The sequence below is a fragment of the Phascolarctos cinereus genome, unplaced genomic scaffold (genome assembly GCF_003287225.1).
Source record: "Phascolarctos cinereus isolate Bilbo 61053 unplaced genomic scaffold, phaCin_HiC Scaffold_726;HRSCAF=1367, whole genome shotgun sequence".
Taxonomy (NCBI): domain Eukaryota; kingdom Metazoa; phylum Chordata; class Mammalia; order Diprotodontia; family Phascolarctidae; genus Phascolarctos; species Phascolarctos cinereus.
The window spans coordinates 388933199-388952252 of NW_027556098.1; the positions used below are offsets into that span (position 1 = coordinate 388933199).

The 19054-nt window shown below is 43.5% G+C and overlaps 1 protein-coding gene across 4 annotated transcripts in view; it reads right to left on the bottom strand.

The window, feature by feature from the left end:
* Positions 1 to 731: 731 nt before the first annotated feature.
* TNFRSF8 (TNF receptor superfamily member 8) overlaps positions 732 to 19054 on the bottom strand; it is a 75048-nt gene continuing 56725 nt past the window's right edge. For 2 of the 4 annotated variants that reach the window (XM_020973652.2, XM_020973636.2), the window contains 3 exons: positions 11660 to 11685; positions 8380 to 8578; positions 732 to 5465 (listed from right to left, as the gene is read on the bottom strand). In XM_020973652.2, coding sequence (XP_020829311.1) covers positions 5227 to 5465; positions 8380 to 8578; positions 11660 to 11685 — 464 coding nt within the window. In that variant the 3' untranslated portion in view covers positions 732 to 5226. Of the gene's footprint in view, positions 5466 to 8379; positions 8582 to 11659; positions 11686 to 19054 lie in introns of all 4 variants that reach the window. The other 2 variants (XM_020973643.2, XM_020973626.2) reach the window with 1 other exon arrangement.

Genomic DNA, 19054 nt, shown 5'->3' on the forward strand with positions numbered 1-19054 from the left:
GAGATCACATAGTCCAATCCCCTGGTTTTACAGTTCTAGAATCTGAGGCAGGGAGGGGGAGGCTCTTCCAGCTAAGTAGAACCTAGATTCAAACCCAGACCATCTGACTCCATTTTCCAGTAGTTAAATAGTCAAAGGATATGAAGAAGCAGCTTTCAAAAGAACAAACTGCAAAGTATTCACAACCATATGAAAAAAATGCTCTGAATTGCTAATAAGAAGAGAAATCCAAATCCAAAAATCCCTGGAGCTTCACCTCATACTCTGTATATTCGCAATGGCAATGACCAGATCTTCTTGGAGTCTGGGCCTATCTTTCTTTGTTATTTATTATATCCCCAGCACTTAGCCCAATGTCTGCACATAGTAGGTGCTTAATAAATGCTTATTGGATTGGATTGGAGGCAAAACAAACAAGTCTCAGCAAAAGGAAAATGGTATTTCAAATTTACACCAGTCTGGGACAGAGTTCTCAGCTTTAATGTTACCAGGTCTTCCAGTGTATCATTCTCTCAGAATTTCCAATTTGGGCAAAACATTGTGAGTGATTTCAAAAGAGTACTCGTGATCCAGACCCCAAGTTCCTCTAAAGAATGTGGTCTGATGAGTAAACAGGGTTTTTTTTTTTTAACAGCCTGAGACCTACCAGGGGTAGATCCAAACACCTCAAACTTGCCCATGACGAATGCGGGCTCCCAGCAACACTAAGGAAGGACAGCCGACACCATGACTTATTTCCGTAGGTTCTTTTATTCTCAAGGCTAATTATCTGTCGGAAGGAAAGCTCAGGGCTTTGAGTTTTAGTCTTATGGACTATCAGAGCAAGAGGGGACTTTCAGGATCCTTGTACCCAAGAGTTCGTAAACTTCTCTGTTTCTCGGACCCCTTGCAGAGGCAATCGGTTGGCTGTTGTCCTTGGTGCTGGAAGAGGACCAGAATGACAGCACTGTGTTGGAGTCAAGGAACAGTGCATCCAACTATGGCTGATCAGACCATTATGAGCTTGGAAGGCTCTACCACAGGTTGGGCACAAGTAGTCCACGTGAACATTTGGGGTGGAGACGTCATTAAATTTGCCCACCTCACATTTCTTTTGGGTAGGCAATATGGTGAAACTGATGGACCACTTCTCAGAATCATTATTTTAAATGGAAAAAAAAAGTACAGGCCTCACGTTAAGAATTCCCACGGAGTCCAATCCAGTCTTCTTATGTGGCAGAGGAGAAGGCTGAGAGGTTAACTGACTTGTTCAAAGATCACAAAAGTTCATGAATGAAAGAACCAGGCCTTGAATCTAGACCACAACTTGGTATTTTAGAGTAGGGCTTCCTTTTCGTTTATGAGTTGAATGAACTAGATGGTAGATGAGACCCCTCCAACTTATAGTCAATAAACACTTATTAAGTACCTACTATGCTCTAGGCACTATGTTAAATGCTGGGGATATAAAGAAAGGCTCAAGAAAATGTGAGGGAAATTTTTTTGTATCAAATTTCTCTTATAAGGGGTTAGTAATCTCTCTCTCTCTCTACATATATATATATATATATATGTATATATACATATACATATGTATATATACATATACATACACACACATACAATTCATAAATGTATAAGAATAATAGTCATTCTCCAGTAGCTAAATGGTCAGAGAATACAAACAAGCAGTTCCCAAAAGAACAATTGCAAAGTATTCACTACAACATGAAGAAATGCTCCAAATCCCTAGCAACAAGAACAAATCAAAACAACTCTGAAGTTTCACCTCATACTCTGCATATTGGTAAAAATGACCAAAAATGGCAATAGTCAATATTAGAGGGGTTGTGGAAAGATAGACCCACTAATACATTGTTGGAGGAGCTGAGAATTGGTAGAACCCATTTTGGAAAGCAATTTAGAATCATGCAAATAAGGCTACTAAAATGTTTATACCCTTTGAACCAGAGACTCAATTACTGGGCTTATATGCCAAGGAGGCCATTGACAAGAAAAAATGTTTCCATAGACTCCAAAATGTTTACAGTAGCATTTTTTTTTTGATAACTAAGAATTGGAAACAAAGTAGATTCCCATCAGTTGGGAAATGGTTAAATAAACTGTGGTCCATGAGTGTAACGGAAGATGATTGTGTTGTAAGAAATGATGTGTGTGATGAGTATAGAGGAGTATGGAAAAACTCCTATGAATTGATACAGAAGGAAGGAAGCGAAGCCAAGAAAACAAGATACATAGTAACTACAGTGAAAGAATGGTGATGTGCCAAAAACTAAAAATTAAATGCAACAAAACTATTAAAAGCAGGACTCAAATAAAGAGATAGGAGGAGACATTCCTCCAATCTACCTCTTTGTGGAGGTGGAAGGTCCACATATGTTATACATTGCACATGTTTTCAGAATTTTTCAATGTATCGAATAGTTGGGTTGCCTATTTTTCCCTCTAAAAATACTATTTGTCTTATGGGATCTGGGAAGTGGAGGAGGAGGAATACATGGGATACTATGATAATGCAAGAATAGAAAATATCAATAAAAACTTATTTTTAAAAAGTTAAAAAAAAAGACAATTCTTCTCCTCGAAGATCTCACAATCTGAAGGAAGCTACAACACCTGCGAATGGTGGGGGTGGGGTGGAGGGAAGGTTATGCAGAGCAGGCGTACATGACAAAGTCCTATGGATGGTGGGAACAGTTCTGAGGAGGTATGAGTTTATAAATTGGTTCCATCTTGTAGAATGATGAGTTTCTGGAGATGATGAAGTCCAGGAAAGTAGCTGGGTGGGAATTCTCTAGTCTGTGATTCTGCTACCAGTCTTCAATTCTATGATTCTGCTGTTATGGAAATATCCATGGAATCCCTGACAGCTACTGCTGCCAATCAAAATGACTGACATGCAGACAACTAGGAGGCTAAACCAAGGTTTATTAGAGATGCTTCAGCATTGATCCAGAGTTCATAATTAACTCTGAGCAAGGAAAAGAATCAGAAATGTTTACAATAACTGATGCCAATCTCTCCAGTTCTGTGATGTAGGGGGAAAGAGTTCCGGATTTGGATCCTGGATTTGCCACTTATTGCTTCTGTGATTTGGACACAATATGGGGCTTACCTTGTTGATCTGCAAAATGGGGAAGTTTTCATCAATTTGGAGCTTACAGGTCCTCAGAAGTCACCTAATCCATTGGTGTCAAATTCAAATAGAAATAGACCCTTGCCTGGGCATATGGACTTAGAAAACTACAAATGAACATTATTTGTGTTGTTTTGTATTTTTATTTATTTTCTTAAACATTTCTAAATTGCATTTTAATCTGGTTTGGGACTAGGGAGTCTTGCTGGTGACTTACAGCTGCTGACCTAGTTTGACACCTCAGACATAGTCCAACCTTTTCATTTTACAGATGAGGAAACTGAGGCCAGCAAAATTAAGTGACCTGTCCAAAGTCACATAAGTAGTGATCATCAGAACTGGGGCCTGAACCCCAAACTGAGGTTGGATTAGATGACCTCCGAGGTTCCTTCCAGCCATACATGTATGAAATGATATATTCAGTTTTCTCTTTGCTATGTACGCTAAACTAGAAATGTTATCAGCTCATGTGTATTGATTGGGCTCCAGTCCTAAAGGTGAAATGCAAATATGGAGAAATGCAAAGAAACCTGTGGAAATGCAAACACAAGGTGATTCATGGAGCAAGCAGTCCAAGCAGCATTTCCTCAGTCCACTGGATTTGGAAACAGAGATCTAGGCCCACACAAATGACAGATCACTTGCCATCTTTCTCTCCCTGTATACAGAGGTTCAAGATAAGCGCAGATCAAACACTAAAATTACAGTGCAAAGGTCCAAAGTCTCCCACTATGCCCGGGGCTTGCTGAGCCACTGGCCCCCAAGAGCGCGCCAGACCATTCTTCAAGCTCAGCAGTCCTTAGAAAAAGTTACTTCTCTATCATTCTGGGAGGGGCAATCAACCCTCTCAAAGAGAGGGGGGAGGCCGCATAAGGAAGAAGCAAAGACTCCAGGCAGGCCTAGCTCAATGTCTTTTATGGTTTTCCTGTTTTCTTTTTCCTACACTGCTTCCCTCCACTTCTCTAGGTGCAGAGTTAGAGATGATCACCTCTTATCTTACAAATGAGGAAGCTGAGGAAAACAGAAGTTAAGTGACTTTCCCAGGGTCATGCAGCTAAGTATCGGGTGAGACTTGAACCTGGATTTCCCTTACTCCAAGGTTCTCCTTCATGGTCTCTAGTTTAAGCCAGGGGAGAAGGAAGGTAGGGGGCTCAGGGTCTAGGAGGCCTCTACTCTAGATGACAGGTGAGCCCTGCCTGCTAGAAAATCTCATGTCCTAATTGGTGTTCTTATAGGGCAATACCAGGGAGATTGAGGAAGCAGTAGGTATGAAGGAAGATGTCACTCGACATGAGCACCTGTAACCACCCAGACCTCACTGGGGCTGGTGGGTAAGTGGGGCTCCATCAGTGGGAGTGGTCAGCAGCAGCTGCTTGCCAGGCAGGAGTGCCCCTGAACCTACAACCCACTGGTCTTTGCCCAGGGCTCACAAGATCTGAAGAGCAGGCACCATACTGGGAACACAAATCCCAGTTCAACTTCCCTTTTGAGTCAAGTCGTATAACCACAGGGGACTGGCTGAGAGCCTACTTCTGAGGCACCCACATTCTCCGAGGGGTATGTTTACAGTAAGGCATATGCCAGTTTGGCCCCAGGAAACATTTCAGGAAGGGGACTCCGGGGTGTTGGGTATCAGGAAAAGTAAGCAATGGCCTAGGGCCAAAGCTAGCCGCTTGGCTTCTGCCACTCTGGACAGAATGGATTCCAAGCTCCCTGATGGAGGCAGCCAAGTGTGCCTGGGTGGTCTAGGAATGGACTCCAGGGAAGCAACAGAGAGATGATGGGGAAGGAGAAACCTTTGTGTCTCCCCGAGCCAACTAAACCTCCTGTCCGACTCTTCAGCATCCCTCTTATCCCTAAGTCTCTTCTTTCTTTAAAAGGTAGGTCTGTGACAGGGTATCAGCATCTAGCCAAAACCAGAATGCCCTCAGGAACATTCCAGGGTAATCCATAAAGCAATTCAGGAAGGTCAGCTCAGGCTCGGGTCCTGAGACCCCTGAGCTGCAGAGATGGCCCCCAGCTCTGCCCAGCTTGTTATCTCAGCTTTCCCAGCTCACTCTCAGAGATGCCTGGCCTCCTTCCTCTGGCCCTCACTTGGCAGACACAGCTGTTGGCCAGTGGTACTCCTTCCCTTCCTCCTCCACGGAGAACATGACTTCGATGTGGCCCCCAGGGGACAACTCTGTCTCCTGCTCTGGATAATGGGTAGACTGGTCAGTCTCCAGGGCCGTCTCCTCAAGTCCCAAGGTCACAACGGGGTTCCTGCCCTCGGACACTCTAGTGACAGACCCAACAATCACTGTGTCGGCTTTCATGATATAGATATTCTCTGCAAGGCAAGAGGATAGGGTGAAGCTGGATTTGGACAAACACCATAATGATCACAGGTATCATTTCTATAGCATTTTTAGGGTTGCAAAGCATTTTATAAACATGACCTTCCTGGGGCCTCACCCTGGGAGATAGGTGTTATTATTAACCCCATTTTCCAGATGAAGGAACTGAGACTCAGACACTCTTCCACCACATGCTGCCTCTCCTTCATTTTGTTTTATTTTTTGGAGGCAATGACTTGGCCAGGGTCATACAGCTAGTGTCTAAGGCTGGATTTGATCTCAGGTCCTCCTGACTCCAGGGCTAGTGTTCTATCCACTACACCACCTGGCTGACCCTTCTTCATTTTTGAAAAATAGGGACAGATTCTGGACCTGTGATTTTACTGGCATAGGAAACTCTTGGGCAAGAAAACTCCCCCTACTCTCTGTCTTAACAGTTGCCTGGAATCAGTGACATGACCTTTGGTCGGAGTTACACAACCAGGGTACATTAGAGGCAGGGTATATAAGCCCATTAAAAACTGTTTTGGCAGGTAACAAGTTAAGGTGGCCTCAGGCCCACTGCAGAGGCTGCCCACCTCTTCCCACTTCCCTCCTTCCCTTGCTCCAGCAGCAGCTTGCTCCAGAGGCTGCCTGCTGAATTTAGGGAAGTTTCTTTCTGTCAGGGACTGCGGTTTCTCGTGTGGCTGGGCCACTGGGCACTGATGTGGGGTGGGTGGAGCACCAGGGTGAAACGCTCCTCAATGGCTGGGACGATCTGGGGAGACCCCCCCTAGGGCTCAAGGAGGAAATGGCTCTCCCCTGGGAAACACCAGAGCTGCCACTCAGACTCTCCCTGAGATCCCAGCTCTGCTTTATGGTAAACAGCATCCTGGTTCTCTAAGATGAAGTGCAGTTTTGGAATCAGAAGTCCTGGGTCCAACCCCCCCCCCAGACATTTAGCATCTATATGTCCTTGGGCATGTCACCTAACCTCTGGCTGACATTTCTCATCTGTAAAGTGGAATGGTCATAGATCATCTCCATGCTCCCTTCTAGCTCTAAAGCCATGATCCTAAGCTTCAAAGCCATTTTATCTTCCTGGGCCTCAGTTTCTTCATCTGTAAAATGGGGGGTTGGATTAGATCAGTAGCTCCCAAAGTATGATCTGAAGACCTGTTAGAGTCCCTGAGTACCATACAGAGAACACCAGCTCAGAGCCTTGGAATCAGGGCATCGTGGGACCGCAGATCCAGAGCTAGAAGGGACCTCATCTAGTCCCATCCTTTCATTTTACAGATGAAGAAACTGAGGCCCAGGGAGGGAAAGTGGCCTAGAATCACAGGATCGGAAACTTAGAGCTGGATGGGACCGCAGAGGGCAAAGCTAGTTTCTTTTTGTTTTTGTTTTTGTTTTTGGGCAATGGGGTTAAGTGACTTGCCCAGGATGACACAGCTAGTAAGTATTTTTATGTGTCTGAGGGCGGATTTGAACTCAGGTCCTCTTGAATCCAGGGCCGATGCTCTATCCACTGTGCCACCTAGCCGCCCTCAAAACTATTTTCATAATAATGCTATGATGTTATTTGCCTATTAAAATGCTCCTCCCCTTTCCAACTACATATCTGTGTGAGGCTGGATTTTTTTTTTACAAACTTTTTCTATCAGTCTCTAGTCTTCATTGTACCCCTCAAATGTAACCATCCCTGTGTTGTCAGCACAGTTCCTGGTACAAAGGAGGAGTTCAATAAATCCTTCCTTCCCTCCTTCCTTCTTCCCTCCTTCCCTCCCTTCTTTCTCTCCCTCTCTCCTTCCTTCCTTCCTTCCTTCTTTCCTTCCTTCCTTCCTTCCTTCCTTCCTTCCTTCCTTCCTTCCTTCCTTCCTTCCTTCCTTCCTTCCTTCCTTCCTTCCTTCCTTCCTTCCTTCCTTCTTCCTTCCTTCCTTCCTTCCTTCTCATATCTACTGCCTCCTTCAAGATCCAGGCCAGAGCTAACCTTCTAGTCTAGGGAGCCTTCTGAGATTAACCCCAGCTCACTTTGAGTGCTTCCTTGGCAACATTCCACGTCAGCTCATGTATTCCATTCTGTATCCTGTCCCTTTGCATCTGCCCATGCCCACAGTGGTCATTTCCATATTCTTCACCAATTTATTCATTTAGCAACCACTGACTGAGCACTTACTCCATGTGAAGCCTCATCTCTGTACTTCCTTGGGGTGTTCTCCCCTCCCCCTCACCCCAACTAAAGTGAGAAAACACAAATCAGGTGTTCTCTCTCAATGCTCTTACATCTACTTGGTGCTTGAATGGGTGCTTTTAAAAAGGGGGTGCTAGGAATTGCCATAAATCATTGACATTTCTATAACTCTTCAGATGTTAACTAAGAGATTTTCTTACCCCTGCCCTGGGAAGTAGGCAGTGCAAGTGAGATTGTCCCCATTTTGTAGATAAGGAACCAGAGATTGAAATGATTTGCCCAAGGTCACACAGCCGATAAATCTGCAAGATCTTAGATTAGGAGCCGGAGGAAAAGTCTTATAGGATGTTGGCTATACAGAGGGTTTGGCTGCAAACTGCACCTCTGCCTGGGACCTGGGAAGCCTTGGACAATTCAACCTCTCTGAACTTCAGTTACTTTATGAAGGGATAAAATGAAATGCCCTCCAGCCTTCCTTCCAGCTCTCAAACTCTCATCCAGTCTAATACTCTTGTTTTGTGAAGGAAGAAACTGAGGCCTGAGAGATTAAGTGATTTGCCTAACACAGAAATAAGCTTTGGAGCTGGGTCTGAAGTAACGTAACCCCCAAGCTTTCTAGGGTGAACAATCTTTGTGCCACACTGGCCTTTTCACTTGCTAATGAAGTTTTCTGGTGTCAAGGTCTCGACTCCTCCCGACCAGACAGCTGCACATACCAGACCCCAGTGACTCACCAATCTGGTTATTAGTGTGTTCCGTGGTCGCCCGGGGCTCAGGAATGTCCCCAGGGCCAAGATTCTCAGTAGCATTCAGATTCAGGCCAAGGGGCTCCTTGGAGAATGGGGTCAAGTGGTCGTTTGTCTCCACAGCAGGGCGACCACTCATTAACCCTTGCTTTTCAGAGATCTCGGCATTCCTTGGAAGACTCCTAGACTGCTGACATAGAGGATGTGGGCTTGAAAAATGAGGGACCCCAATATGACCCTTGGGATAGGAGAGACCCAAACGAGGGCTACAAATATCAACAGGAAGCCTTACTCCTGATGCTGAGAACTTTGGTCTAAGGAGGATGGGGCAGGGCTCTACCCACCTCTGTCAAAGCCAAGCTTCTGGCTTGATAATATATATATAAACGTACATATGCATGTATATGTGTGTATGCATATATATGCTATACATGTAGTATGCATGTGTGATGCATATAGATGTATGTATATATGTGTATATATATATGTATGTATATATATGTATATGTATGTGTGTGTGTATATATACATACATACATATATATATATATATATATATATATATATATGTATATATATATATATATATATATATATATATATAAACACGTATATATGATGTTGTTGAGTCATTTTTCAGTTCTGTTGGACTTTCCATGACTCTGGGGTTTTCTTGGCAGAGATACTGAAATGGTTTGCCATTCCCCTCTCTAACTCATTTTTTTTAAGGCAGTTGGGGTTAAGTGACTTGTCCAGGGTTACACACCTAGTAAGTGTCTGAGACCAAATTTGAACTTAAGTCTTCTTGACTCCAGGTCCAGAGGTCTATCTACTGAATCACCTAGCTCCCCAGAGTATGTATGTATGTATGTATGTATGTATGTATGTATATGTGTATATATGTATGTATGTATGTGTGTGTGTACACATACTGTATATAGGTATAAATTGCATGTAGATATATATGTATACTGTATATATGTATATACTATATATGTGTGTGTGTAGATATACACATGTATATGTAAACATATGTGAATATTAGCCATTATTATTAATAATATTATTCAGAGATCAGTGTGGTCTGGAGTAACTAGCCATATATATACTGTATGCACATATATTGAATATAATCTATATACATATATATTTTTACATATATACATTTTTTATCTCATTTGAATTTTACAGCAACCCAGTGAGGTAGGTGCTATTAGTATTCCCATTTTCAGCTGAATAAACTGAGACAGAGAGAGGTTAATTGACGTGCCCTAGCCCAGAGTCAAAAAGCTCTAAATCTAGAGATGGAAAGGGACCTAAAAGGCCATTGAGTCCAATCCCTTTCATTTTACAGATGAGGAAAGTGAGGCTAGGAAAGGTTAAGTGGCTTGCCCAGGGTCACACAAGTAGCCAGTATCTGGGCCAGGAAATGAACTCTGGTCTTCCTGACTCCAAGCTGAGCTCTCTAGACACTGTACTGCACTACTTCTGCAAAGGAACTCTTGTAGCCCTTGGGGACGCAATGCACCGTTGTTGAGCCCTTGATCACATGGTATCTTATGGAATCCAATCTTTTCATGTGCACATCTGAGTGTCCTGTCATTCCTACTTGAATAGAAGCTCCCCAAGGGCAGGGATGATATTGCACACTTCTGTGCTCCCTGGTATAGCACAACACAGGGATGGGCACAGAGCAGGGGTACAATGAAGACTGGAGTTTGAGAGAAAGGATTTGGATGAGAAACTATGGGAACCAGCTCTGACATTCTGGGTTCTAAGGGCCCTCCCAGCTCTGGCATTCTGGGTTCTAAGGGCCCTCCCAGCTCTGGCATTCAGGGTTCTAAGGGCCCTCCCGGCTCTAGCATTTTATTAATCAAAGATTAATTCCTACTCCTCCAGAGAGCCCTAGATGAAGCTAGACTTTGTCCAGACAACTTCCACTCTATCCCAGGTAGGGCTTGGCTGGGAAATTAATTTCATAAGCCTTAATCTTCTTGTCTGGGGGGAAGGGGGAAGTAGGGGACTGATTGTCATCATAATGGGCTATGACACCCTTACCCTCCCCCATTCTCGGTATTAAATCTTCAAATTAGAGAAAAAAAAGTAATGCTAAGGTCCTGGCACTGGAGGTCACGGCAGTTCTTGCTAGCACCCCTATGGTGGGGCAGGCAAGAGGGGAAGGGAAGGAGAGAAGAGCCAAGAGAACAGAGCCTCAGGGCAGGAAGTTCAAAGCTGTAGCTACAATCCAGTTTCCTTCCCTGCACTCTGCCCTGTCCCCAAGTCTTCCCCCAAGCTTGCTTGGTTTAAGAGTATGAACTCCCTACCTCAAACCCTGACCTCCCAGGTCACCATCACTCTGCTCTACCACGCTGCTCTGGCCCTGAGGAGGGAGGAACGCCCCCTTTCCCAATCCTCAGTCCAATTCAGGGCAGCCCAAAGCTCAGGCTGGTGGCAGGCTGGGATACACCAGGAGAGGAGGATGCTCTAGGTTCCTAGGACTGACTACTCCCTAGGCTGGTGCAGTGGATAGACCGCTGGGCCTGGAGTCTAGAAAACTTGAGTTCAAATCTGGCCTCAGATACTTACTTGCTAGCTGTGTGACCCTGGACAAGTTACCTAACCTCTGCTTGTCTCAGTCTCTCAACTGTAAAATGGGGAATAGTAGTAGCACCTATTTCCCAGGGTTGTTATGAGTATATAATGAGATTTTCTTTCTAAAGCACCTGGCACACAGTAGGCACTTTATAAGTGCTCTTTTTTTTTTCCTTCCTTCTTTTCACCAGCCAAAAAGGTCCCTGGGCCAGATGTGAAGGAAGGGAGACAAGGAAATGGTGTCTTTGTCCTGGGTCACCAGGACTCTACCTAGGTCCCTCCCCATAAAAGCTTCATCCATGAGCTGAAAAAATCAGGAGTGAGACAGTATCAGCAGATGGCTGGTTGCCACTCCAACCTGGAAAACCCCAGTGGGATAAGCCAGCACTTGTGGCTTGGGTTCCTGGCATCAGTTCCATCCCTTCAGGAGAAAGCCCTCCCCAGATTCAGCCCCTCCTAGCTCAGGGGCAAAGACAAAGGGGTCTCAGGCCAGGGCCAGGCACACTGGGTGGGTGGGTAAAAGGCTGGACAGCTCCCAGCTCAGCAGCGAAACACAGACGCCCTTACTTTGGGGAAGTCTATTAACCCTCAGCAGAAAGCCAAGGGGATCTGGTGGAAGCTGTTTGAGGAAGGGAAAGATTTAGGGGATTCTTGCTCAGGGAGAGGGCTGACTTACTTGGCAATTATTCCCGGGGCTGTAACCTAGAACACAAACAAAAGAATTATCGTCAGTTAGTTCCCACAGGGATCCTGATGGACCACAGGTTTAGAGGTTGGCCCACTAGTCAGACATCATTTTACAAAAGAAGAAACTTAGAGGAGCATAGAAGCATAGGCCTAGAACAAGAGGGAACCTCATAGGTCACCAAATCCAACCCCCTCATTTACAGATGAGGAAAATGAGGCCTATAAAAGTAAAGAAACTTGCCCAAGGTCACAAAGACAGTAAACATCAACAGTGGGATTTGAACTCAGGATCTCTGATTACAATTCCTGCTCAACTTTCAGCAGCACTATTAGTAAGGACCTCAATTGATACCATGGAGGAAACTGGCCAAGGGAGGTGAAAGGGAGAGAAAATGAACGCTTATTGGTCAAGGAAAAAAAAAGATTTAATTAAATTAATTTAATTTAATATCATATATAATATGTTACATAATATTTAAATTATATTTAATTATTATTATATTATAATATAACAGATAAAATACTATACTATAATATTTATATCACAATAAAATCTATATAATAAATATAATATTGTGTTGTATAATATATAATTATTATATTTATTACATTATATGGTATATAGTTATAATATAATATTAATACAATATAATATAAATAATAATAATTTAAATTTAACTTAAATAATTTAAATAAAAGAAAATTTAATTTAAAAAAAGTGGAAGCAGCATCTTTGAAGCACAAGAATCTGTCTTTGATGGAACCAGCAAAGGACCAGGGAAGTCCCAACTGATACTGATCTTAATCTCTAAGATTAGTGATGAATCTAGCCCAAATCTTCCTTTACATTACCTCAATGTCCCCTAAACGATCTCTCCTCCAAATACTCAGCTAAGCCCTTTCTGAACTTCTAAGATGTGATTAAAATGATTACATTCTGACATCACAATTAAGATGTGAAGTAGGTTAACAAATAAGTTGAGAACTTAAAATACAGGAAATGAGTATTAACCTTTTCCAAGCAGTCCCCTTGGACTTCACATGCGTATTCTACCAAAAACCTAGATAACAAAGGTCTTGCCACCACAACCCTTGGCATTGTCAGATGATTCAACATAAGAAACTGATATGATTTTACCAGTAAAGATGGCACTAAAGAAGAGCCATCTGCTTCTGCTTTATTGCCGCTGCATCCCAAGGACCGTGGGACCTTGCTATGTCACCTGCAGCCAAAATCTTCTCTAAGAGTTGTCCCTTCCTTGAGAGAAGGAACCGTCTCACTTTTCTATTTGTATCCCCAAAGCTTAGCGCATCACTGTGCATACAGTAAGAGTTTAATAAATGCCTTATTCCTTCACTCATTTGTTATTCCCATACTATTACTATTATTGGAAACATGGTAGCAATTCCCCTTCCAGAAAAGTCCGTGATGTACTCCTCATCATCGCCACCATCACCATCCTTAGTTACCGACAGTAGGAGGAAAGGGACATGTGATGTCATTGCCAGAGGGAAGTTCAAAGTGAGGACACTTCCTCTACAATGATACAGACTGACACCTCCTCTTCTAACTCCTCTTGAAGGTTTCCTGGACTCCTGCGAGGCTGAGGGACGTGTCTTGGGTCACACAGCTAGAATGTGTCACAGGTCTTCCTAACTTTCAGGTCACCCACTTACTACTCCATGTTGCTTCCCCGAAGATAGTGAAAGGTTGGAAATCACTTTACTGGCATCATTTTCATCTGAGCCTTACACAATCTTGTAAGTTGGGCACTAGGGGTATCACCATCCTTGTTTTTTCAGACGAGGAAACCAAGGCAAACAGAGCTTTCTTTGGTGACTTACTCAAAGACATAAAGGTTTTAGGCAGGATTTGAACCCAGGTCTTCCTGGGCCCAAGTCCAGCACTCTGTGCATGAATGATGGGAAATATTCATATTTTAAGGGTAGATATAACTTATGGACTTTTACAAAGCATTTTAAAAGTTTGTGAAATGATTTACATACAATATCTCATTTGAAGATGGTGAATAGGTAAGAGTCCTGGGCCTGGAGTTAGGAAAACCTGAGTTCAAATCTCGCCTTTGATGCTTACTAGCTATGTGACACTGGGGCAAGTCACTTAATATGTTTCTGCCTCAATTTCCTCAGCTGTAAAATGGGATAGTAACAATGCCCACCTCATGGAGTTTTAGTCCAACTCCCTCAGTCGACACTCTCTGAGAGGCAGCCTGGCATAGTAGATGGAATACTGGGCTTATAATCAGGGAGAACTGGGTTCATGTCCCACTTGTGACACTTACTGCCCACGTCACCTCGGGCAAGTCACTTTACCTCTGAGACTCAGTTTCCTCATCTACAAAATGTGCCAGTTGGATTAGTGACCTAGCCTATTCTATCATTAAGCCAGGTGAAGAATCCTGACTCTAGTACTGACTTCACAGGGTTGATATATAGTTCAAATGGGAAAAATGATAATGAATAATAGCATTTACATAGCACTTTTAAGGTTTGCAAAGTTCTTTAAAAATGGGATCTCCTTTATGCACACGACAACAGAATGTGATAATGCATTGAAGGTGCTATGTAATTATCCGTTACAACTATGCACTCTCATGGGGGCAGTCAAGTAGGCAGTCTCTTACTTATCCGAAATTTTACCTCTCTCAGATTGTTTTTTTGTTTTGTTTTGTTTTTGTTTTTTTCAGCTAGGCAATGGGGTCAAGTGACTTGCCCGGGGTCACACAGCTAGGGGGTGTTATGTGTCTGAGGCTGGATTTGAACTCAGGTCTTCCTGACTCCAGGGACGGTGTTCTATCCACTGCACCTCCTAGCTGCCCCTGCCTCTTTCAGATTTAAAAGGATTTCTGAATTAGAAATCGGTGTGAAATTTGAAGAATAAGTTCCCCTCTCCCTCTCCCCTCTGTCTCTGTCTCTTCATTCATCAACAAACATTTATTAATCATCTACTACAAAGAACCACAGGAGGAGCCAGGGACATAGACCCCAAAACCCCCCAAATACAGTCCCTGCCCTCGAGGAACTTACATTTTAAGGGGGGGTATACAATGTACACCTATGCTGGTATGTACAAAAGTAGATACAAAGTAACTTGGAAGGAGAAGTACTGGCAGCTTGGGAGAAGGGGAATGAGATGGCCTTGAACAGAAACCAAGGAGCTGAGGAGGGAGTGCATTCCAGGCACACAGGATACCCAGGGCTATGGTAATATCCCTGGAGATGGTAAATGCAAGAAGCAAAGAGGTGAATTTGGCTGGATGGAATGTGTGCCTACTAACAATGGGAGATGCCCAAGGCTCTAGCCGGGACCCTTTTCCCTACACTTTCTATACTATTTCACTTGGTGATCTCATCAACTCCCATGGATTCCTTTATCATCTCAATGCTGGTGATTCTTCAGTCTATCAATCCAGCCCTAACCTCTCTCCCAACCTCCAGTCTTGCCAATCTCCAACTGCCTATTAGACATGTCTAACTGAATGTCCCATAGATATCTTAAACTCAACATGTCCAAAACTGAACTCGTTAACTTCCCCCCCCCCAATGCTTCCTTCTTCCTAACTTCTTTACTACTGTTGAAGGCGCCATCATTCTTCAATCACCCAGGCTTACAAATTAAGTGACGTTCTCAATCCTCACCTATATCCAGTCTGTTACGAAGTCCTATCGATTCTACTTTGGCATCCTCTCTCACATATACCTTCTCTCTTCTCTGACACTACCACCAGCCTTCTGGTTGTTCTCCCTGCCCCAAGTCTCCCCCCATTCCAGTCCATCCTCCACTCAGCTGTCAAAGTGGTTTTCCTAAAGTGCAGGTCTGACCACATTACTCCCCTGTTCAATAAACGCCAGTAGTTCCTTATCACCTCCAGCATCAGATAAAAAATTCGGTTTCACTTTTAAAGACTTGGCCCCATTCTACCTTCCCAGTCTTCACACACTTTACTCCCTTCCCCGTACTCCACAATCCAGTGACACTGGCTTATGTGCTGTTCCTCCATGGCTTGACTCGATATATTTCACCATGCCCTCTTTCCTCATTTCTGCCTCCTGGCTTCCCTGGCTTTCTTTAAGGCTCAGCTCAGATGCCACCTTTTGCGAGAGACCTTTCCCAATCCTTATGCTAGTGCCTTCAAATACTAGTGCCTTCCTTCTGAGATTATCTAGAATTCATCCGATATTTATTTTATTCGCATGTTTTACTCCTCTTTAGACTGTGAGTTCCCTGAAAACAGGAACTGCTTTTGCCTTTTTTTTTTTAAATCCCCATCACTTAGCACAGTGTCTGGCATATAACAGGTGCTTAATAAATGTTGATTGATAGCTGGTACTTCATAAATGTTTATTGATTTGACTTGACTTTGAAGGGAATTCTATGTCATAAGACTAGAAAAGATAGGATGGTGCTGGGTCATAAAGTGTTTTAAAGCCACACAGAGGAGTTTATATTTGACCCTACAGGGAGTTACAGAAGTATATTGAACAAAAGAGTGACATGGTCAGATCTGCACTATGGGAAAACAAAAATTTACCAGCTGGTCGGAGAGAGGAGAGATTAGAGAAAAGGAGACCACTTAGGGGGCCATTGCCCCCTAACAATCCAGGGCTGAAGAGGGCTCGTCTCGTTAGTCTGAGCTCCCAAGACAGCTTCCTTGTGCTAAGGTGCATGGAAGCTGCCCTGCTCTGTACCTGAAGATCAGGGAATCATAAATTTCGAGGTGGGAGGCACTACAGGGATAATCTCCCTTATTTGACTGAGTGAACGGCAGCCTGGCATGATGTAGAGAACACTGGGCTTGGAGTAACGGAGAACTGGGCTTACTTCCTACCTGTGACACTTCCTAGCTATGTGACCCTGGTCAAGTCACTTCATTAATTAGCTTCAGTTTCCTCATCTACAAAATGTGGAGGTCAGCCTAGAAGGCTTGGCCTTTTCTACTTCTACGTCTATTATCCTGTGACATGAGGAAGTTTTTGCTCCAAAAAGTAAAGAAACTAGGTGGCTTCTGAAGTCTCTTTCTCTGTTGAATCTCCCATGACATGAAGAAACTGAGGTCTGGAGAGGTAGTGACTTGCCCAAACCTACATAGGTAGGTTTTAAATGCAGGCCCTCTGCCTCTAGAGTCAGGGTTGCTTCTACTGCACCATGTAAGCACATGCCAAGTTGTGATGTCCTGCTCATTTCCCAGCTTTGTGGGTCTACGATCCACAAGGACTTGGACAAGGCCAACAGGAGCTGAACTAAGCAACATTTCACTTATGATGTCCAAGTATTTAGTGGTGTCACATGTTCAGCTTTATGTAAAAAAATAAAAGGTTATTCTGCAACAACACTGTAAATGAGAGAGAAAAATAAAACTGCAGCGGAAATTCTAATTTCAATAAGAACTGAAGAAAGAAAACAATTGTTTCAAGGAGATTCTCAGCCTGCCAGTTCATGGGAAAAAAAAAAAAGCTAGGGCCCATCAAAAGCCCCAAATCCCCCTTTTTAACCAAACAGAACTATCTGATTGTGAAACTGAGTAACGTCAGATTCAAAGTACGTGAATGGGAAATATGACATGTTTTGATTCTATGTCAAAAGCCTGGACAAGGGTAAACGGATCTAAAATAGTCCAGATCCCAGAAGCTCTGATTGGTTAAGTGATGCCCCCTGTCCCTAGAATGGCACTGAAGGCTGAAAATATCGGGGACTTCAGAGACTACTTAATCTTACCTGTACCAGCCTCTGCTCATAGATCCCTAGTGAGAGGAAATCTACCCCCTCTCCAGGTCACCCAGGCCACATTAGGCCAGCTCTGATTGTTTGGAAGCTTGTCCTGACCTCCAACCCAAATCAGCCCCTTCACAACTTTTACTCTTGGCTCCCAGGTCTCCCCTCTGGGTCAGAAAAGGATGATAATAACAGCAAGCATTCCATGGAACTTCACCTATGGTACCCCATTTGATCCTCATAACATTCCTGAGATATAGGTACTATTATTTTTCCATTTTATAGATGAAGAAATGATGGCAGAGAGAGGTTAAGTGACTTGTGCGGGGTCATGCACCCAGTATGTATGTGAGGCAGGATTTGAACTCAGATCTGTCCTGATGCCAAGTCCAGTACTCTACACTATCAAGCTGCCTAATTTAAGCCATCCTTTTCTAAGTGGCAGCCCTTCCAACCCTTGAGAAAGGGCATTCCCTATAAGTTTTCTCCAAGCCAAACATGCTCAGTAACTTCTATTGATCCATATATGGTGTGGACTCAAGGGCGTGGATTACCCACTCTGGGATGATCTCCAGCTTCTCGAAGCCCATCCTAAACCATGGTGCCCAGGGCTGAATACACCACCTGTGGTGTCACCAGGGCAGGATGCATTGGGAGCAACATATCACCTGCTTGTGCCTAGGAGGTAGGCCTCTTGATACAGTCCAAGACCTCGCTAGCTTCCTCAATTCCCTACCACAGCTAGCAGGTTGGGAGCCGAAGGCCTTTGGCTGTGCCTTTGGTCAGGACAAACTAATAGACACTTCCCAGGGAGCTCTGGCCTGGATAAACTATAATCTGAACCGACATCTGGGTCAGTCCTGTTGCTGTTCCAGAAACATCCCTCAAATTCCCACCTCTGGGCCTTTGCCCAGTCCCTCCTCATCTTTAATTCTCATGATCCCTTCAAGGAGGAATCTCTTTTTTTTCAAAGCATAGCTCAGATGCCACCTCCTAGAAAAGATCTTTTCTGATCCCTCCAGTTACTAACTTTCTGTCTTGAAATTACTTGTATATAATGTTTGTTTCCCTGTCTGGGTACCTGCAGTAGTAACCAAATTGGACAGAAGCTTGTTGAGGGCTGGGACGACGGTGGTTTTGTCTCTGTATCCCCAGCACCTAGCACGGTGCCTGGCACATAATAGGACTTTTAAAAATGCTTGTCAAATTTAAATGAATTGAATTAATAAAAATTTGTTGAGCAAATGAACAAATGAAAGAAAATGAATGAATTCAAGAGTTATCTGTGATGGAGATAAGTGTAAAAAGAGAATAAATACTGAGATGGGTTTTAAAAAAATTTAACCCCCAGAAAAATGATTCTCAAGGAAGGGTGTTGGCAGGCTGAGAATCTCCTTGAAACAATTGCTTTCTTTCTTCAGTTCTTATTGAAATTAGAATTTCTGCTGCAGTTTTATTTTTCTCTCTCATTTGCCATGTTGTTGCAGAATAACCTTTTTTTTTTTAAATAAAGCTGAACATGTGACATCCAGGCAAGGCAGGACCATAGGAGTTCATGGGCTCCAACCAGTCAATCATTTCCTCCTCCCCTTGCTGCATTATTTTATTTTATAGCAGGGACAGTTGAGTCTCAGAGACAGGAAGGATTCT